This window comes from Muscardinus avellanarius (assembly GCF_963383645.1).
Source record: "Muscardinus avellanarius genome assembly, chromosome: 2".
Taxonomy (NCBI): domain Eukaryota; kingdom Metazoa; phylum Chordata; class Mammalia; order Rodentia; family Gliridae; genus Muscardinus; species Muscardinus avellanarius.
Genome location: NC_137787.1, coordinates 66,927,368 through 66,949,717, shown reverse-complemented (window position 1 = coordinate 66,949,717; position 22,350 = coordinate 66,927,368). Strand labels below are relative to the sequence as shown.

General features: G+C 42.6%; 1 protein-coding gene across 1 annotated transcript in view; it reads left to right on the top strand.

Annotated features, from left to right (window-relative positions):
* Window positions 1-5,566: 5,566 nt before the first annotated feature.
* The window catches only part of NOSTRIN (nitric oxide synthase trafficking), a gene marked incomplete at its 3' end in the record, with an annotated part of 43,813 nt that continues 27,029 nt past the window's right edge, over window positions 5,567-22,350 (top strand). Inside the window, exons 1-4 of the mRNA XM_080689628.1 lie at window positions 5,567-5,607; window positions 5,795-5,876; window positions 11,127-11,189; window positions 15,259-15,357. Of these exons, the coding sequence (XP_080545754.1) occupies window positions 5,582-5,607; window positions 5,795-5,876; window positions 11,127-11,189; window positions 15,259-15,357 (270 nt within the window). The 5' untranslated portion in view covers window positions 5,567-5,581. The remainder of the gene's footprint in view (window positions 5,608-5,794; window positions 5,877-11,126; window positions 11,190-15,258; window positions 15,358-22,350) is intronic.

Sequence of the window (22,350 nt, the reverse complement as noted above, 5' to 3'; positions counted from 1 at the left end):
ATCTAGTTTTTAATGCAATGAGATATTTATTTCCCAGCTTCATTCTTTTAAAATGCCTGTCTCAGATGGGCATGGTGGCTCACACTTGTAAACCCAGTACTTGGGAAACTGAGGCAGGAGGATCCCAGGTTTGCGGACAGCCTCAACTACATTGTGAGACTCTCCACAACTTAGTAAGACCCTGTTTCAAAATAAAGAATAAAAACAGGGCGGAGGGTGTAGCTCAAAGGCAGAATACCCCTGAGTTCAACCCCAGTACCACAAAAAAAGAACAAAAAAGAAAATACCTGTCTTAACTTTTATACTAAATGGGTATTTTCTGAATCTAGGCTTTAACATACATAACATAATTATCTTCTTTCTTTCAAAGAAAAGTGGTATAAAAAAATTAACTTAAAGCATAGTCATAGTAACTGGGAGAATGACTAGAAATTTAGCAATGGATCAATATCCCATGAACTCTGAAATCCATCTGGAAAAACTCTTTCTTGGTTTAGTTCATAGCACTGAGTTACATTTGTATAAAAATGTTATTAAGATAGTTTGTGAAGAGCTCTGGGATTGTTTCCCAGATGAAGTGAAGTAAAAAAAAATAATAATTTTAAGTTGAGCTTGGTGGTACACGCTTGTAATCCCAGCATTTGAGAGGCTGAGACAGGGGGATCGCGGTTCACGGACAGCCTCAGCTACTTGGTGAGGCCCTCTGCAACTCAGTGAGGCCCTGTTTCAAAATAAAGAATAAAACTCAGGGCTAGGGGTATAGCTCAGAGGTAGAATGCCCCTGGGTTCCATCCCCAGTACCGAAAAAAAATGTAAATACCTTTTATAATAAAAATAGAACTATAATATTGAAAACCATACAGTGAAACTTCTTATGGTCTGTGTTATGAAGAAAACTAGAGATTGAACTTAATTCCCTACATTTCCATTATCTGCAGTCACAGTGGAATGAATAAGAATCTGCCTTCACTGTAGCAGAAGATGGACCTATAAATAGTCCATGGTAAAATCCATTTAAGATGAGAGTGATTCAGTCTATTCAATAGAGCCAAAAAGGTGGCTTTTGAGGGCATGCTCAGACCTCCTGCTGCATCCTGTCCTGCATGGAACGTAATAGAAGTTTGTTTTTAAAAATCTGATATTGGAACACCAGGCATGGTGGCGCACGCTTGTAATCCCGCGCTTGGGAGGTGGAGACAGGAGGATCGCACAGGTTCAAAGCCAGCATCGCTGGCTTAAGAGATCCTATTTCCAAATAAAAATATAAAATAGGTTTGTGAGTGTATCCCGGAGGTAGAAGCGTTTCCAGGAAGTCCAGTACCACCAAAAAAAAAAAAAAAAAAAAAAAAAAAAAAAAAAAAATCTGCTATTGGCCACTGCTTCAGCTTCCCATTATAATATTACTAGGTATGGATGCGCTTATAGTCCCAGCTACTTGGGAGGCTGAGGCAGGAGGATTGCTTTTAAGCTATTGCTTTGGTAATTCAATAGTAGTATATCGTTTTATTGCCAGCCCTTATAATCTAGAGCTAATCTGATTTTGCTAGTTCTGTCCTTTAGTTATCATGTTAGTTTTCTAGAGTTGCAATAATAAAATACTGCAGACTGGGTGGCTTGAAGAACAGTTCTGGAGACTAGAACTTAGAGATCAAGGTGTCACCTGGTTGGTTCCTCTGAAGACGGCGAGGGCAGATCCGTTCCATATCTGCTGGCAACATGTGGCACTCCTTGGCTGGAGCATGCGTCCTCTCTGTCTCTGCCTTCCTATTCACACGGCCTCTCCCATGTTCATGACTGCCTCTGTGTCCAAATTTCTCCCTTCAATAAGAACACATCAAACACTGAGATCAGGCCCACCCTAATGATGTCATCTCAACTTGATCTTCATCTACAAAGACCCTACTTCTAGGAAGATCCCAATCATAGGTACTGGGGGTCAGAACCTCAACATCTTTTGAAGACACAACAATTCAGTCCATACTGCTGGTATGAAAAAAGGTTAAATAAAATACTTTTCTTTTGTAGGATCCCTCTTCCATATCTTCAAGGGTTTGCCTAAGGACAAGAGGATCTTTATTTTAAACAAATCATCTCTTCTTTATGTAGGCATTATATTTTCAGCCCCCCCCCCGTGTGTGTGTGTGTGTGTGTGTGTGTGTGTGTGTGTGTGTGTGTGTATTTACACAATTTTCTTATCCTATTTAATAACTAACCTCTTGCTAACAGGGCAAATCTGGAGATTAGCTACGCCAAAGGACTTCAAAAACTGGCAATCAAGCTGAGCAAAGCATTACAGAGCACAAAGAAGAAGTAAGTATCCTGACAGAGGTAAGGCACAATCGTTCTTAAAAAGAATAAACAGAGGTGTACATCCAGTTCCAGCTTCCGCTTATAGCTGTGGCAGATTCGTGCCAGCACATGTGGCTTCCCGTCCCTGGGCCCCCGTGATGCGCCAGGTACTGCCGAGTGCTCTGCAGGTCATCCCACTCAATGCTGAGGACAAGCCCTGAGAGGCCTTACTTCATCCCTCTCTACAGATGAGGGCTTGAGACTTGGAGAACTTAAGAAACTCCAGATCTCACATGAAAACAGTTACAGAGCTGGGTTCTTCCTGGATCTTTATGATTCTTGAACCCACATTCCTGATCCGTTTGGTGATGAAATTGAGCTTAGGAAGTGGTGGTGTTAAATCCAGGGGTCTTGGCTTTGGGAAGTGTGAATTCCGTGTTATCTAGTACCTTGTTCTCTTTGTGTCTTGATTTCTTCCTCTGTTAGATGGAGTATGATATGCCCTCTATTGTGAGTATGTGAATGTGTGTATGTGAGGGTTTGAATATTAAATGAGATAATGTTCCAGATGTTATGGCACAGTCTTGTAATCCCAGTACTTGAGAGGCTGAGATAGGAAGATCGCAGGTTTGAGGTCAGTCTCAGCTGCTTAGTGAAGACCTCTACAACTTAGTGAGACCATATTTCAAAATAAAAATAATAAAATAGGGCTGAGGTATAGCTCAGAAGTAGAATGCCCCTGGGTTCTTTCATCCCCAGTACTAAATAAATAAATAAATAAATAAATAAATAAATAAAATAATGAGTTAAAAGAGCTTAGCATATTGGGTCAAAAAAAAGTGGCTCACATTCTCTTCACTATTTTGCAGCAGCCAGAATAAAGTAGATTTCTTCTTTTAGATGACTGGAAAAAAGACACTGGTATTCTGAAAGTGGTCCATTAGTGATAATTTGCTAAGAAGATTCTTAGCTAATGCACACAGATGTGACCCTAAATTGGCAGTGCTATTTCAAAGGATTCCTACCATGATAAAAGAGAGAAGGAAAGAACAGGAAAAAAAAAAAAAAAAGCTACTGGGTCCAAATTCCCACTCCTGCTAGACTCACCTATGATAGCAAACATGGCTTCAATATTGCTCTGGCCAGAGCCATGCGTGGTGGTGCATGCCTGTAATCCCAGTACTTGGGAGACTGAGACAAGGCGATCAAAGGTTCAAAACCAGCCTTGGCAACTTAGTGAGGCTCTTAGTAAACTAGTGAGACTTTGTTTCCAAATAAGAAATAAAAATTGGGCTGGGGTGTAGCTTGAAAGTAGAATGCCTCAAGGTTCAATCCCCAATACTCCTCCCCCTCAAAAATAAATTGCTCTGGCTAGCCAGCATGGTAACATGTACTCGGGAGGCTGAGGTAGGGGGATCATAAGTTTGAGGCCAGTCCGGGCAACATAGTGAGACCCAGTCTTGAAAAACAATTTTTAAAAAGGGCTGGGGTACAGCTTAATTTTTGCCTAGCATGTGTGAGGCCCTGGGTTCAATCCCTAGCACAAGAAAGGGAGGGAGAGAGGGAGGAAGGAAGCGAGGGAGGAAGGGATGGAGGGTGGGGAATCACTCTATTGTTTTAGCTTTATATTATTTTTAGGATGATGTTTTGGTAGACTGTAAAGGGGCCAGTACAACACAGTTCTCTCTTACCTCGAGAGTCATCTGAGACAGGAGGGTCATGGTTGGATTAGACGGGATAATGCAAGTATACTTAGCAGAGTAACGGACTTAGGATAAAAGCTTCATAAATGTCTTTTTTTCTACTTTGATTTTAATTACTTTGATTTAATTACCTCCTAAAGAATGAGAGGAGGAGGAGGAGCGCATTCTTATTGGGCTGCAGCCCTCGCATTGGGCATAAAACCACTAAAGAGATGGCAGTCCAGAACGTTCAGCTAACCAGCCTTAGCGTAATATTGAGTAATAAACACGAACTGAACTTTTCTCTATACCCAAATCTGTGTTGGGTAGTTATTTTTACAGATGTCCTAATGTATTTTTATTTTAAAAGATCAGTTAATTGAGAGTCAGAGGAGCTGAGTGGCTCTTCCCAGGTCAGGTGGGATGTGAGGAGGGGGCGGGGAGGGGGCGCTTCCAATCCCAGATGCTCCTGCTCTGAGGGACAAATGAGAGGTTCTCTCCCCTAAAATGTTCCTGGCATACTTTTATAAAACCAATCCAAGGCTGAGACGGGAGGACTGCATGATCCTCTGGTCCTGCTCTTGGGCTGCACGGTGCAAGCTCTGCTGTGAAGGTAAGTCCCCCGCAGCATTCTGACTCTAACCAGGATGCAGGTCCTTCTCATCCTTCATCCAAGTCAATGCCGGCTCTGTTCCTGAGGCTCGTTGATGCAGTTGGGTTCACTGTCCTGACTTCTGCAGGCTGACTGTTCATGGGCTGCTGAGCACTGGGTCCCTTCTGTGGAAGTTAACCCCACACTTCCTCATCCTCCCTCGGTGCCTCTAAAGACTTAGCAGTGCCACCTTTAGTGTTCAGTTTGAATGCTCAGCCCAGCATAGTGGTGCACACCTGAAACCCCACACTTGGGGGATGAGATAGGAGGATTGCAAGGTTGAGGCCAGCCTCAGCAACTTAGCAGGCCCAAAGTAACTGAGTCTTTAATAAAAAAATAAAAAAAGAATAGATTGCAGTATAGCTCAGAGATAGAAAGCCCCTGGATTCAATCCCCAGTACCACACACACACACACACACACACACACACACACACACACACACACACGGTTGAAATATATCTCTGAGTAGTATAAAAGGCATGGGGGCTTGCACTAGAAGCTGGGAAGGAGCTGAAGCTGGACCCCAACCCTAGAAAAGCGAGCAGAATGGAGTCTCCTGCCCTCTGTTTACTCCCTCGCGGAACCTGAACGGCCTTGCCCCAGAGCGCCTTCTAACCGTGCACGCCCCCACCCCCACTCCCATCCTTGACTAGCTGAATTCCCTGCTTTTCTACAGAGGAGACATGAAGGATGAAAACCTAAAGGAAAAACGACTGGAGGAAAAAGCAGTACATATAATGACAACTATATGTGCAGATAAATAGATTAGCAGAATTTAATCCCACAGAGAAACTGAGCCCAGGCTGCGGGTGGATGCGATGACCGAACGCCACGCGCTGGGCAGGATGCTTTTAATTTCTCAGCATTCACCGGGAAAATAACTCGCACCCTGATCTCCCTCTCCCCTCTTTGCCTCCAGCTGTGTCAGCAACGCCTGGGCCTGGGCCTCAGAGGGCATGAAATCCACAGCCGACCTGCATCAGTGAGTGCTCGGGCTCCGCCTCCGCAGAGCCCCTGGGAGGCAGGTGCAGGTGGGCGGGCAAACTCTCCACGTCAGACTTGCAGGGCACAGATACGGGGTGCCCGCAGTTTCATTTCCCTAGAGAGTAAACTGAAAAGTATATGTAAACCCTAAGACAATCATCTTGCCTCTTATGTTCTGTTCCCAGAAAACTTGGCAAAGCAATTGAGTTGGAAGCAATAAAACCGACTCATCAAGTTCTGAATATACAAGAGAAAAAGAGAAAATCGGTGAGTCAAAGCTTTACTTTTCTTCCATTTTGTTTTAAATTTTTTCTTCATCTCTTTTGAGGTACTGGGGAATGGAATCTGGCCAGGGGCATTCTACCTCCAAGCTACACTCCCAGCCCTATTTTTTGTTCTTTATTCGGAAACAGTCTCACTAAGTTGCGGAGGGCCTCGCTAAGTAGCTGAGGCTGACCGCGAACCTGCAGTCCTCCTGTCTCTGCCTCCCAAGTACTAGGATTACAAGTGTGTGCCACCATGCTCGGCTAATTTCTTCCCTTTGAAAAGCAAGATTTCTGTTTGTGGCCCATGGAACAAGAGGTTGTCTAAAAGTGATACTTGGCTAGGCGCGCTGACCCATACATGTACTCCTAGTACTTGGGAGGCTGAGACAAGAGGATCACAGGTTTGAGGCCTGCCTTAGCAGATCAGAAAGACCCTTTATCAAAAAAACAAAACAAACAAAACAGGGCTGAGGATATAGCTCAGAGGTAGAATGCCTCTGGGGTCAATCTGTAGTACCATAAATAGATAAATAAATGTGTGTGTGTGTGTGTGTGTGTGTGTGTGTGTGTGTGTGTGTGTGTGTCTATATGATGCTAGGTCTCAGGAATTTATTATGAAAGTAATCAAACTGGGAATGGTGGTGAATGTCTGCAATCTTAGTATCTGGGAGGCTAGGATAGGATTGCAGTGTTGAGGCCAGCCTCAGCAATTTAGCTAGAACCTTAGTACCTTAACAAGACTGTTTCAAAATAAAAAGGGCAGGGTGTATAGCTCAGAGATAGAATGCCTCTGGGTTTGATTCCCATTATCCCCCAAATAATAATCATAAACACACACATAAGATTTATACAAGAATGTTAGAGCATTGTTTACAATAGTGAAACAGTGGTAACTAGCTCAAAATTAAAAAAAGAAATGATGGTAAAGGCAAGCAATAGAATACTATGAAACCATTAAAAATATTCTTATAGAAGACTTGGAGCCAGGCGTGGTGGCGCACGCTTGCAATCCCTGCGCTTGGGAGGCTGAGACAGGAGGATCGCACAGGTTCGAAGCCAGCCTCAGCTACTTGATGAGGCTCTCAGCAACTTAGTGAGACCGTTTCCAGATAAAACAGAAAATAGGTCTAGGAATATAGCTTGGAGGTGGAAAGCCCCTGGGTTCCACCCCCAGTACCACAAATAAATAAATAAATAAATAATAAATAATAATAAAATAAAATAAAAAAAGAAGACTTGGGAATGTAGGTCTGTGGCAGAGTACTTGCCTAGCATGTGCAAGGCCCTAGTTTGATCCCCAGCATGACAAAAATAAACAAAATCTTATTATAGAAGAATTTGATCACATGGGGCTTTTTTCACAATATACTGTTAAATAAAAAAGCAAGATGAAAGCAATCTAATAATCAAGGTAGTCTCAATTTTGTAAGATAAATATGTGCATACATGCATAGAGAAAAACCTGGAAGAAGCCAGGTGTGGTGGCACACGCCGGTGACCCCAGAATTTAGGAGGCTGAGACAGGAAGACCAAGGTTCAAGGACAGCCTCAGCTACTTAGTGAGGCCCTATGCAACTCAGTGAGACCCTGTTTCAAAAAAAAGAATAAAAAAGAAATGGAGCTAGGATTGTCACACAGAGGTAGAATGCCCCTGGGTTCCATCTTCAGTACCAAAAAGAATTTAAAAAAGAAAATACCTGGAAGAATAGTAATAATGATGAAAGTGGATCTGGGCAGCCATCCAGGGAGATCAGATAGAGGTTAGGGCCCAACCTTTCTCCCGAACCTCAGAATCATTCCAACATCCATAACTCAACCACTCTAAGAAACAGGAAACGCTATTCTTTTATTATTCCCAGTTGGGTAAATTTAAAGGACATGGAAGCCAAGGCATGGTAGTGCATGCCTGGAATCCTAGTACATGCAAGGCTGAGACAAGAGGACTGCAGATTCGAGGCCAGCTCAGCCTCAATCGCTGGGTGTATCTTGGAGGTAGAATGCCCCTGGGTTCAATTCCCAGTACATAAATAAATAAATAAATAAATAAATAAATAAATAAGACATGGATTATAGCAGCAGATGCAATGAAAATAACTTTGTGCTTTGTGTACCGTTCCACTTTTTTTTTTTTTTTTTTACAGTACCTGGGAGGGAACCCAGGGGCATTCTACCTCTGAGTTAAACCCCCAGCCCTATTTTTAATTCTTTATTTTGAAACAGGGTCTCATTGAGTTGTAAAGAACCTCACTAAGTAGCTGAGGCTGTCCGCGAACCACGATCCTCCTGTCTCAGCCTCCCGAATGCTAGGATTGCAAGGGTGCGCCACCACGCCCGGCTAATTTCAGTGTGTGTGTGTGTGTGTGTGTGTGTGTGTGTGTGTGTTACTGGGGACAGAACCCAGAGGCATTCTACCTCTGAGCTACGCCCCCAGCACTACTTTTTTAGTCTTTATATTTTTTGAAACAGGATCTGAGTCGTGAAGGGCCTCGCTTCGCTAAGTAGCTGAGGCTGCCTGCGAACCACAATCCTCAGGTCTCCGCCTCCTGAATGCTGGGAATACACGTGTGCATAAGTCCACTTTTGAATCCACGAATGTGGCTGGAATGTGGAACGAGTTCACTTTTGAATCTTCTCTCTTTCATTCAAGAATGGGGCAGAGGAGTAGGATGCAGTGTGATGGGTGCAGGGATGAAAGAAGATTACGAACAGGGACAGAAGTTTGGGGAATCATGATATCAACCGTCCAGAGCACTGTGATAAATTATCACAGGAATGTGCTTAATTAATGGCATTAAAATGTAATTTTTAGATGGTATAAAATAATTTGTAATTAATAAAATACAGGTTAGTATTTAGGTTTTATAAAGGAAGGACATTTTCATTCAAATTTATTTGCCTCTTTTAATGAGATATTTTCATAATTCTTTTGCAAATATTATAAACTAGCTCTATGTCTATTGGGTTCTTGCTATATTTTCTTATCCATTAACTAGCATAGACAGTTTGCCAAGTAGATTCTCAAGTCTCTTTGTTATCTTTTGAAAATTTTTAGATTTTTCTTGCAATCAAATGTTAGATATGTTTTTTCTCTTTTTATACTTATATTAGTAGTGCTTAGTTTTTGTTATGATAGTTTATATAGGCAGATGATTATATTGCTTCTTATAATTCTTATAAATTTCCACCCATAATCATAGCCCTCGGTAGAATATCTGTTCTGGGAAAACACATGTAATGTACCCACAGTCATTAATTTTAGTTTTTTACTTGATTTAATTACTTTAAATTTTCAAATGTTTGGGCTTTTTTAATTATCATTTCTCTTCCAGCAGAGATTTTCCAAATCCTACCCCATCAGAGCCAAGCAGCATCCATTGATGTGGCCTGGAGACATAGTCTGAAGTATTGACCTACTATATGATGCACACAGAGAGAGAAAGAGAGAGAGAGAGAGAGAGAGAGAGAGAGAGAGAGAGAGAGAGAGAGAGAGGGAAGGAAATACAAAACTGTTTAGGAAGGAAAGAGACAGAGCAAGACCAGATGACCCGCTATGAGAGGACCAAGCATCCCTGAGGAAATTGCCTGCCATTTATTTTTTTTATGGTACTGGGATTCCTAAAAACGCTTCTACATCTGGGCTACACTCCCAGACCTATTATACATACATACATACATACATATATTTTTTGAAACAGGGTCTCTTAAGCCAGAGAGGCTGGCTTCAAACCTGTGTAATCCTCCTGTCTCTGCCTCCCAAGCGTGGGGATTACAAGCGTGTACCACCACGCCCGGCCTGACATTTTCTTTTAATTTTAAGAATATTTGCTGGCTGTACCTATTTTTACCTTTACCTAATCCTAAGTGGATGAGCACAGAAAAAGCATCTTTTTTTAAAAATGTATAAATTTGTAAATAGAAGAATAAGTTCTTTTTACAAATGAAATAAATAAAATTGAAAAAATTACAAAAATGAAATAAATAACTTTCTTGTAAGTTAATTATGAGTAAAAAATTTATCTCTTTGAAATTAAAGCAGTAGTCACATCAGGAGTAATAGAGCTTGGTGTGGTGGTGCACACTTGTAATCCCAGCATTTGGGAGGCTGAGACAGGAGGATCATAGTTCACCGACAGCCTCAGCTACTTAGTGAAGCCCTTTGCAACTCAGTGAGACTCTGTTTCAAAATAAAGAAGAATAAAAAATAGGGCAGGGGGTGTAGCTCAGAGGTAGAATGCCTCTGGGTTCCATCCCCAGACTTGCAAAAATAGAAAGAAAGAAAGAAAGAAAGAAAGAAAGAAAGAAAGAAAGAAAGAAAGAAAGAAAGAAAGAAAGAGAGAAAGAAAGAGAGAAAGAAAGAAAGGAGGGAGGGAGGGCGGGAGGGAAAAATATAGGACTGGAGGTGCAGCTCAGAGGTAGAATGCCCCTGGGTTCCATCCCAGGACAGCAATAAAAAAAGAAGAATAAGAAAGAGAGAAAGAGATAAAGGAAGGAAGGAAAGAAGGAAGGAAGGAGGGAAAGGAGGGAGGGAGGGAGGAAGAAAAAGGCATAATGGAGACACTCAGTAAAATTACCTCTGTGAGGACTGTACCACTTCTGGTGCCGGCACATCTGCCACGTGGACTGATGTAGGATGTGACGGCAGCAGCGGGTTGGGGACCCTGCAAGGCTCCTGCACACAGCTGCACATGTAAATGTGCTTTGCACATTGTTATAGACTAGAATTTGTTTTTCTCCAAATCCCGTCAGGAGACCCCTGACTTGGAGATAAGGTAGTTGGCTGTTTCCTTGGGAAATGTATGCTGTAGGCTTTTGACGCCCCACTGGACTGGGAGAGCGACTATGCCAGCGTTACTAAGTCAGCACTATGGCTGCCTTGGCCAGTTTCGGCTGCTGGAATAAAATAACCTAAAATGGGAATTTAGAAATTACCAAGTACTTCTCTCTGTTCTGGAGGCTGGAAATCGAAGGTCTAAGCATCAGGAAATTCGATGTCAGGTCAGGGCTCAAATCCTGGTCCACAGACCGTGCCGCCTGCTCGGTGTCCTCCACGGCAGATGAGGCAGGGGAGCTCTGAGGGCCTTAATCTATGCTCTAGGGACATGACCTCATGACCAGTCACCTCCAAAGTCCCTACCTCCAAATACCATCGGGTGTCAGCCTTTGAATTTGGAGAGTACACAAGTATTAGGTCTAAAACAGCAACTAAACAAGAAGAAACCTAAATATTTTTTTCCATTTTTCTCTTGAATAGCTTGATAATGAAGTGGAAAAGACAGCAAATCTGGTTATTAGCAACTGGAATCAGCAAATTAAGGCAAGTGTCTACACATATCTTTTGTGTCAACTTAGATTTTAGGGTTGAAACTTTTTGCTTTTTTGTTTGTACAAGCATGGAGACATGTTCTAGTGTTAGTGATCCGAGTGCTAACTGAAGAAAGAAATGTTTCTTCACCTGAGATATACATATAAATACATCTTTCAACTAAACCAAAGGAGAGTGTGTGGCTCAAAATAAGGTTGTTATTTGGAGCCTACACTTAAATGGTATTTATTTTCACCAAACGATATGTATTTATATATTTAGCTATCATAATGCTCCAGTGTCATGCATGATTGGTATTGTCCCACTTTTCAGATGGGGAAACTGAGCCACAGAGAGCTTAAGTAATTTGTCCAAGAGTACAAAGCTGGTTAATAGTGCAACCAAGAATTCTTACAAGTTTTAGACCCCTGTCTGAGCCACCGTTCTGTCTTATTACATTATACTGATGGTCTCTCTGCGTAATTTGAAACCTGGGGCAGGTGACAAACTCCATCTGAGCTTTGTTTTTTCCTTTGTAGAAGGTTGTTGGTGATCTTGGTCACCTAGTCGAGGTGGTGTGTTAAGTGAGAGTGGGTCATGATGTGTCGAGAAAAATTTGTATGTCGATTCTACAAGTATGTGTGGTCCATTTCCTATGTGTAATGCTATTCTAAGACATGATCCTTATTTTTGAGTAATTTGAAATTTGGTTGACTGGATAATATATGTGCAGGAAACGGTGAATTCTGAGGAGAGGAGTTCTGAACTGGTGTGGTAAGAAAGATTATAGGTTCTTTAGCAGCAAAAATAGCAGATGGAATCCATATGTATAGGTTATCCTAGAACAGTGTGTTACAGGAGGAGTCCATTCCAAGTGAGAAGGATAAGAGGCTAGAGAATCTGCTAAGACACCCCAATTTTATCCTTTAAGAGGACTTATACTTCAGGAGTTTTTCTTTTTTCATCTCCAAAGTGTTAGTGCCCAGAGAGAACCTTTGCAAGTAAACAGGAACAGTTGCCAAATAACCAGACATGCACCAGAAATAGGTGGCCTCGGGCTGCTTCTGAAGCTTCTGCTAAAACCGAGGACTCCATAGGCCAAGGACACTGATAAGAAATGTTTTAGATGAATGAATTTTTATACCCACAGTAGTTGTACTGCTAAAAGGAAGCTAATGAGAATCAAATCAATTTTTGTTGTTGTTGTTGTTGGTACTGCAGATTGAATCCAGGAACATTCTGCCTCTGAGCTACACCCTCAGTCCTTTTTATGTTTTTATTTTGAAACATGGTCTAGCTAAATTGCTGAGGCTAATTAATCCTCCTGTCTCAGCTTATTGAGATTATACACGCGTACTACCACACCTAGCTGAGAAGCACTCTTATAAGTCTTTTAAAGTCCCAGAACATGCCGGGCGTGGTGGCACACGCTTGTAATCCCCGTACTTAGGAGGCAGAGACAGGAGGATCGCACAGGTTCGAAGCCAGCCTCACTGGCTTAAGAGACCCTGTTTCCAAATAAAAATATAAAAATAATTTGGTCTGGGAGTATAGCCCAGAGATAGAAGGGCTTCCAGGAACCCCAGTACCACCAATAAATAAATAAATAAATAAATAAATAAATAAATAAATAAATAAATCCTAGAACAAGTCATTTGTTTTCAGTTTTGCTTTTGATTTTCTGAGCTTTCTTTCTTGATTTTTGTTGTTGTTTATTTGTTTGTTTGTGTGTTTGTTACTGGGGATTGAACCCAGGGCCATTCTGTCACCAAGCTACATCCCAGCTCTTTTCATTTTATTATTTGGAAACAGGGGCTCACTAAGTTGCTGACAGCCTCACTAAATTGCTGAGGCTGGCTTCGAATTTGTGATCCTCCTCCCAAATACCCAGCTCTTTCTTGTCTTTAAAAACCAATTTTCCTTAATTATTCCACTTGCACAGGAAATCTAATACAATGAGTGGACCCAAGCCAGAGACAGTGTTCCAAAGCTAGAATTGTTTCCAAGAATAAACAAACAAAATCTCTTTTATTATTTCCCAGTTTCCACTAAATGGTTTCTGTAAAAATAATATTTTTATGAAGAATGACAGAGAAATTAGAAAACATAAAATTCTTGTGCTGTAATAGTATTCTCCCCAGTTACAATTCAAGGGGTTCAGCGTGTCAGTCATGAAGCATAGTCTGTTTTGGAGACACAGATGCCAAGCCTTAAAGGACCAGGACTCACCTCACGCTATCATTTATCAGCCAACATGTGACTAAGGGGAGGTGGACTGAAAGGGCTGTGAGCTGCTTGTCCTTGAATTCCCTTTTGCTTGACCTACTTGTTCCTGGAATCAACCTTCACACGTTTTGAGAGACACTGAAGGCTCTTGCCTCAGATTCCCAAGGTAAAAGCCCAAGGAAAGAGAGACCTGAGCTTTCACCCTTCATTTTGTGGTTTGATAGTCCTTGCAGTCTTGAGGTGAAAAGCCAACTAGTATTTATTTATTTATTTATTTATTTATTTATTTATTTATTTATTGTGGGTCTGGGGATGAAACCCAGGGGCATTCAAACTCCGAGCTATACCTTCTGCCCTAATTTTTATTCTTTATTTTGAAACCGGGTCTCACTGAGTTGCAGAGGGCCTCACTAAGTAGCTGAGGCTGTCCGCAAACCGCGATCCTCCCGTCTCAGCCTCCCCACCCCCCAGTGCTGGGATTACAAGTGTGCGCCACCAAGCCCGGCTCCAGACAGTATTTTAATCAACCTAGTTCCTGAACAAGCTGAGTCCCACTGAACCCAAAATCTGTTTGCTTATTTTATCTCTGGAACATCATGTGTCAGCCAAGTTCAACCGTGAAGAATAAGAAATGCTCACCTGAATCATAACTCAGGACAGGGAGCCATTGGGCGAGGCTTCCTTCCTGGCCTCTTCCCTCCCTGCTCCTCCCTCTCTCCAGCAATGCTGGGCCAGGCACAAACCTTGGCCCCCGGAGAGCAACATTTCAACCTTGTTGAAATTTTTGTTTGTTTGTGGCACTGGGGATTGAACCCAGGGGCATTTTACCTCTGAGCTACACCTACAACCTTATTTTATTTTTATTTTGAAACAGAGTCTTGACAGGTTAATGAGAGTCTCACTATCTGCTGAGGCTGTCCTCGAACCTGCAATCCTGTCTCAGCCTCCCAACTACTGAGATTACAAGCATGCACCACCATTCCCAGCTCCTTGCTGAAGTTTTTTGTTTTTTGTTCTTTGTTTTTTTGGTGGTACTAGGGGTGGAACCCAGGGGCCTTCTACCTCTGGGCTACACTCCCAGACCTATTTTATATTTTTATTTGGAAACAGGGTCTCTTAAGCCAGCTGAGGCCGGCTTCGAACCTGCGCGATCCTCCTGTCTCAGACTCCCAAGCACGGGGATTACAAGCGTGCACCACCACACCTGGCTCCTTGCTGAAATATTAAGAGAACAATTTACTGGGCACAGTGACGCATAGCTGTTATACCAGGACTTGGGAGCTGTGACAGGAGGTTCATAGGTTCCAGGCCAGCCTCAGCCACTTTGCCAGACCCCATTTAAAAATAAGAAAATAAAAAAAGGCTAGGGTATAGCTCAGAGGTAGAATGTTCCAGGTTCATTCTCCAACACACACACACACACACACACACACACACACACACACACACACACACACACAGTGAGAGAAAGGGAGAGGAAGAAAACCTTTTAAAACAATTTACTTGTGGCCAAAGTTGATTTAAAGTAATGAAGCAGGTTGTCTTCCATGTTGTAATATTTTTTGTGGTAAAGCCATTTAGCTAGAACAATGTTTTAGAAGTTTATAGGCTTTGATTGATGTAGCAAAATGTATAACTCTCTTGAGTGTACCCAATAAAATGAAAACATACCAGGTCAAAGTGTTCACTGCTGTAGTATTTTAGGCACAATTTGAGGTGAGGAAAGGAAGTAAGAACTAAAAATACACATTCCTCCAAGCTAGCACATGCATTCGCCTTTTCCAGAACAGAACAGCTTTTCTCTTGAGATCAGTTTCTGCTCCTTTTTATCTTGCTCCTATGTTTTTGACTCTAGGCTAAGAAAAAATTAATGGTGAGTACCAAGAAGCACGAAGCACTTTTCCATCTCATAGAAAGCTCCAAGCAATCTGTGACTGAGAAGGAGAAGCAGAAGGTAAGTTGGCGTGGGTGGCTGGGTGCCTATGGCTGGGAACAGACAGGCTTTCTACCCTCATTGGGAACAGGGGGGACCTGGCTGGTTCCTCCCTCTCTGTGGAGTCTCTGCAGAACTGTAGGTTGGTGGGACATCAGAAAGGATTCCAGATCATTCCTGGCCCACAAATATTTGTCAAATTTATTAATTACTGATATAACAGATTAAGTCGATGATGTCCAGATTTTTGATATCTGATATGTGGTATTTTATAAATATCATACTAATATGTTATGAACCTTATAAAACATAAAGTAGTAATGTTTGCAGGATGAGACAAAGATTGAACCCAGAAGTATTCCTCCAAGTTACACCCCCAGCCCTTTTTATTTTCTTATTATAATTTTGAAACAGAGCCTTGCTATTTTGCTAAGCAATGTCCTTGAACCTTCAATCCTCCTGTCTCAGCTTCCCAGGTACTCGGATCATAGGTGTGCACCACCGTGCTCAGCAGAATAATATTTTAAGTGATTAACTAATCATGATGTCTTTGTAAAATCACCAAATAATAATTACTAAGTCAGTTTGTAAGCAAAATATATACTTTGGCAAGGTTTAGCCTTAACCAGAGTAAATATAAATTCCTATCTCTAACAATCCTCTAAATAACTGAACATTTCCCAACTAATTAGCATTTTGTCATGAGCTCTGTGTCATAGCTAGCTAGCTCATTCAGCCTTTGTTTCTCATGCGGGCAATGACATGCCCAGAATCAGGAGCAAGACAAATGTTTTTGTAGCTTCTTTATGTTTACATCGTTAACGGTAATGTCAGCCTAGATTCCTGGTAGAAACATTTCTCAGACATTGGTGTATTTTGAGTACATCAACTCAATTAAAGCTAGATAATCAACCGGTAATGCTGCAGGACCCACACACTCGCCAATGGCCCCTTCCCAACAGAGTGGAAATGAAGACCCTTGCAAGGGCCCAAGGCAGCCTCTCAAGTTGCAGAGTCCCTGCTGCTTCTCCAAGCCACCTCACAACCCACTGCTGTCCATGTGTGGAAACAAGTGTCCATTCATGTATTAAATATGAGCTTGATAACTGTGCTCCTATGCAAACATGAACACAACATTGGATGCGGGTATAAAATCAAGTACGTCCTGCCTACAACCCCAATAGGTTGTCTCGCACTCCTTATGGGATGTGCCCCAGACTCGGCACCTTCTACAATACCTTCTCCAAAAGATGGAGCCCCCCTACATCCGGCATCACCACAGTCCCAACACTCCTAAAGGAAAAGAAAATTGTCATTGCAAGTAGCTTTATCATTTCTTCTGAAGAGACCATTAGTCGAATAACTTAACTTCATTGTCAGCAAGACTTTGCAAGGTTCTTATTTCTTCCCAGATCGGGTCTTCACAGTTGAGAATTATCATAACAAGTGTTGAATAATGAGGCAGCCTCCAGGACCTGTCCTAGGCATTCTAAGCCCTCATTAGAAGCTATTCTTTATCGATGTCAAGTAATAACAAAGAAAAGAGCTTGCACAGCTGAGTGGTGATTTTCCTCTTCCTTCCTTCATTAGCAGCTCCCTGGGAGGTGGAGGTCCACAGTCACTTTCCCCTTGGCAGAGGGTCCTGCAGCCATGATCTTTGCTTACTGCAGACTTATCCCGCCTTCCCTGCTTAGTCTGGTAGCTGATTTTCAGCCCTAAAGCTGGACCCCGAGGGCAGCATCCATTCTCATCTCACACAGAAGCCTCTGTCATCTCTGGCAGGTGCGGCTCCTTGGTGCTGCTCGGCGGTTCTTCCCGTCTCCCTGCTTGGCGGTCCTTGTTCTCACCAGAGGCCCAGCTGAACCTCTATTCTCTTCCTGCCTCCATTCTCACCACCCACACCCTCAGACTCTCCTGCCACCTCCCTCATGGGGTAAACACACGTCAGCACAATTTCCTCATGGGAGAGCACTGTGTGTCTGCAACAGAGAATCTGGCTCTTTCTCCTGCAACTCCAGCCGTGAACCCGCCCCTTGCAGACCCACTGTGGTTGATCCCCTCCTCTTGCATCTTGGACCCTCTTCCCCAGGAGTTTCTTCCATCAGTCTTCTCAATGTCTTCATCTTAGTCTGTCCAGTCTACCCAGTCCCTGGGTAGCTTAAACAGCAGGCTTTTCATGCCTCACAGTTTTGACTCAGGGAGGCCATCTGGTAGGGTGCTGGTGGGAACCTTTCCGAGGTTGCAGACTGTGATTCTCTGATTAGAGGTTCACAGGGAAGAAGGAGAACCAGAGAAGTTTCTGGGATTCCTATTATTTTATTTTTTATTTATTTATTTTTGCAGGTCTGGAGATGGAACCCAGGGGCATTCGACCTCCGAGCTACACCCCTGCCCTATTTTTTTTTATTCTTTATTTTGAAACCGGGTCTCATTGAGTTGCGGAGGGCCTCACTAAGTAGCTGAGGCTGTCAGCGAACCGCAATCCTCCATTCTCAGCCTCCCGAATGCTGGGATTACAAGCGTGCGCCACCAAGCCCAGCTTCTGGGATTCCTGTTATAAGGGCACCATTCCATTCATGAAGGCTCCACTCTCAAGACCTAATCACAAGCCAAGGGTGGTGGCACAAGCCTGTAATTCCAGTACTTGGGAAGCTGAGACAGGAGGGTAGCAGGGTTGAGTCCATCCTCAGCAACTTAGCAAGACCCTCAGCAACTTAGCAAGACCCTATTTCAAAATTAAAAAATAAAAATAAAAAGGGCTGGGAATGTAGGGCAGAGGGAGAATGCCCCAGGTTAATCTCTAAGACCTAATCACCTCTCAGGACTCCATCTCCTCACACTATTACCTTTGGGGTTAGAATGTCAACATATCAATTTGAGGGCACACATTCTGTCCGTCACACCCATACTGGGAGAGCAGGATGAGTCAGAGACATCTTTTCCTCTCTTCCTAGTCCCCTATTCTCTTCTCTCCTCGTGATAAGATGTATGGAAAGGATGTCTGTGCTCTGTCTCGACTTCCTCATCTCAAACCACCCTGACCATTCCACTCAGAGTATTCATCATCTAAACAATGTCCTCCTTGTTGGGGAAGCCAGTGGGTACCGCCCAGTTCTTACCGTACTGAACTTCTTGGAAACATTAAGCATTGTTTATTTCCTCCCTCTAGAAACATTCTCTCTTTTCCCTTGAGTAACATCTCAAAGTAGGACTTCCTTCTACTTCTCTGGAAATTTTATCTTGCCTCTTTTATGGATTTCCTTTTTCTGCCTGACCTTTATATACTGCAGTGTCTGTCCAAGGGCCCACTCTGTTTAATTCACTCTAGTGTCTCCGGTGTCCAACACTGCACTCTCAAAGTTAGGTGGATAAATTCTCCAGGATTCAGCCACCATACCTATGCTGACGATGCCCAAATGTAGATCTCCAGCCACAGCTTGTCTCCAAACTGCCTTCTGGCACCTCAAACTCAACACCTGAAATCAAACACATCATTTCTCTCTGCCAACGATATTTTCTATTTCTGTGTTTTCTAGATCTTTGACTATTACCACCCTGCCATATCCACCCAATTTGAACCCCTAATCCAAATCCTCTTGGGCGTTTTTGCTTCCCTATCTCCCTGCCACTGATCTCACCAGGCCCCCCATCATTGTTCATCTAGATCCCAGCAACTAACAAATTGGTCCTTTGGCCTGGGGGGTGGTCTCCTCCTATCTATTCTCCATGTAGGAGTCAAGTTGACCTTACTGAAACTCATATCATAGTGCATCATTCTCTTCACAAAAGCTTTCAGAAGGTTTCCAGTGGTCTCCGAACGCAGTGCACACTCTGTTACATGGCCCTTGAGGTCCTGGAAGAGCTGACCCCTGCCTATGGCTCAGCGCCATCTCTCGCTACTCTTCCTCTGAACTGTGGGCTAACATGCTATGCTACTTTGTCTAATTTCTACTTTCATTTTAGGTTTATTTATAAAGGGATTTTTTTCCCTTTAACCTACTATACGCAAAGTCACAGCTTAAATGCCATTTTAATACTAAGACTAGTTTAAGTGCCTCTCTTGGTGCCCAGTGACACCTAAGCATATTTGTCATACTGGAATCCCTAGGACCTATCACAGAGGATGGCAATGACCTGTGTGTGTCCCTGGCTAGAGAGTGTAGGCCCTCAACGATGTTTGATGAATAAATGAATATTTCCTCCAAGAGAAAGAAAAGAGGAAAGAAAAAGAAGTCCATCTCAACAAAGTTTAGTAAAGGAAGTTTCTTAAGTAAACACATAGGAGTCTACATTCTTTTCTACTTGGGGGCTATTTGCTGTGCAGAAGCTTGTGGTCAGTAGTATTATATTTAGAATAATGAATGTGAGTGGTAATCTCAAAAGTGACTCTGTTCTCACCTCTGGGGATCTGAACATTCTCAGTAAGAATCCAAGGACAATACAGGTGTGGTGGCACACACCTATAGTCCCAGTACTTGGGAGGCTGAGACAGGAGGATTGCAGGTTCAAAGTCAACCTCAGAAATTTAACAAGGTCAACAGCAACATAGTTAGACCCTGTTTCAAAATTAAAAAGAAGGCTCAGAGGTAGACTGCCCTGTGTTTAATCCTTAGCACCACAAAAACAAACAAACAAACAAACAAACAAACAAACAAACAAAAAATCCAAGGATTTACCAAAGTGTAAACCTCACCTCTTTGGGCCTTTCCCTACATTGTTATCACAGTAACATGTACAAGATAATTTTTCTACAGATAGATGTGGCTCATTACCCTTGAACTACAAAACCAAATGTGTCCTTGTAGGTCATGGATCACAGCTGAGGGACAATTAGATAACCGGCATACCAAGTAGAATAATAAAGTGAATGGTATTAATATTTAGCATTATGGATGAATGATCTTCATTAGTCAAAATATGTAGCATAAGTCAAAATGTCCTCAAACATCAAGAAGGTCATTTTTAAAAGCCTTTGTCTATCCGTGAAACCCCCAAGCTACTAGACTCAGGAGGGTTCTCAGTATTCCTTGAAGTGTGGCTTGGGGAGCTCTTTGCATGAGACTTGTCTGTGGGGAGTAGAAAGTCAGGTCTCTCAGGCTGCCTCAGAGCTCCTGGATCAGGACTCTAACCTGGGCAGCCCTGACAGTTGCAATTTTAGGAACACTCCAGGTCATTCCTGGGCAGGCTAATGTTTGAGAATCGTTCATGCAATCCAACTTTCTCATCTCTCAGGGATATAAAATTGCTTCTCTAGGCATTTTGATCATCAGTTTCAGCTCCATGACCCAGGCAGTTTGTCTTATTTTGATTTTCCAGAAGATTTAACAATAAGAATGGCAAGTTCCGGTGATTGGCAAGAGGGGACTCTTAGGGATGAAGCAGGGTGAAAGAAAACCACCTGTGACGCTGTCCAGGTGATCACCAGGCACATAACTCAGGCTTTTCACTAGCAATAATTATAGTCACCGATCTTTGATTGGTACACGAGGTGCTGTGCGGGGTGAGGCGTGTGGTACCTGCTTCAGTCCTCAAGGCAGCCAGTGAAGTAGGCGCTGTCATTATCCCCACTGTGAATGAAATCCTGGTTGTTGCCCTGACTGCCAGATCCAATAAGTGGGACAAGGCTTTAAGAAAAAGAAGGTTTATCGATTTGCTACCTAGTGGAGACATAGTGAAATTGCATTAGGAAATAGTGAATTCTCTCCACCAAAGAGGGAGAAAGCCATTTATAACACGTTGACACTCCTAGAACTGAGCCCCAGGTACGTTTATCAGAAAACATAATTCATGTCCAAATAGCATCCTCAAGATAAAATTGCAGTTTCATCTACACCAGTTTTTCATCCCTGTGGCCAGTAAGCTGACAAGAACACGTTAATTCTTAAGGGGGGGGGGCGTTTTAGTTTTAAAATAAGCTACCTGCTGGCTAGCTAATCAGCAAGTGCTGGCTGAACTGCAATTTTATGTTCAAAGCATGAAATTGGACTCCTCACCCCCCAAAATGGTGGCTAGTGAAAGTTAAGTAACTCATCCTGTAGCCAGAACCAGGACTCTAATTCTGGAAGTCTGATCTCAAAACTCTGCTGGAGGCCTTAAGATTGTCAGACAGGATGGTAGCCAATCAGTTATGGGTTCGCAGACAGCCTCAGATACTTATGCCCTTTGCAACTCAGTGAGACCCTGTTTCAAAATAAAAGAATAAAAAATAGGCTGGGAGTATAGCTCAGAGGTAGAATGCCCTTGGGTTCCATCCCCACTACCTCAAAAATTAAATAAATAAATAAATAGTAACCAAGAATTACTTTGAGAAGAAAAGGAACAGCAAAACTAGAAGAAAACCCAAGCGCCTTTCACCATGATACTCTCAATTTAATTGATGGCAGCTCGTAATCTAAAATTATGTGATTCCATGAGTTTCTACTTCTCTCGGTTGAAAATACAGGAATGTAAAGGACTTACCAAATAAGACTGTAGTAACTCTTGTTAGGCCACACTTCTGAGTCGGAGGCCCTTGCCCTGCGTTGCTGGGCTTAAGGTGACTCTCGTTTAGCCTTCTCCTTGATTTTATGAATGTGAACAAAATTTGTTTTTATTTAATTTTTTGGTACTGAGATTGAACCCCGGGGTATTCCCTCTGAGCTATACCCTAACTCTTTTTGCTTATGTTTATCTTTATTTTTTAAACAAGGTTTCTAAGTCGCTGAGGGTCTCACTAAGTTGCTGAGGCTGGCCCCCGGAGTCCTGGTCTTACAGGTGTGCACCATTGTGCCTGGCTAAATCATTTCATATTTCAGGCCTCAATTTCTTCATGGGTAAAATTGAGAGTATCATCTTGAAAGGACCTAAGGTTTTCTTCTAGTTTTGCGATTCCTTTTTTTCTCAAAAAGATCCTTGGTTGCTATTTTCTTTTCCTTTTTTTTTTTTTTCCCAGGTACTGGGGATGGAACCCAGGAGCATTCAACCTCTGAGCTATACCCCTAGCCTATTTTTTTTCTTCTTTTATTTTGAAACAGG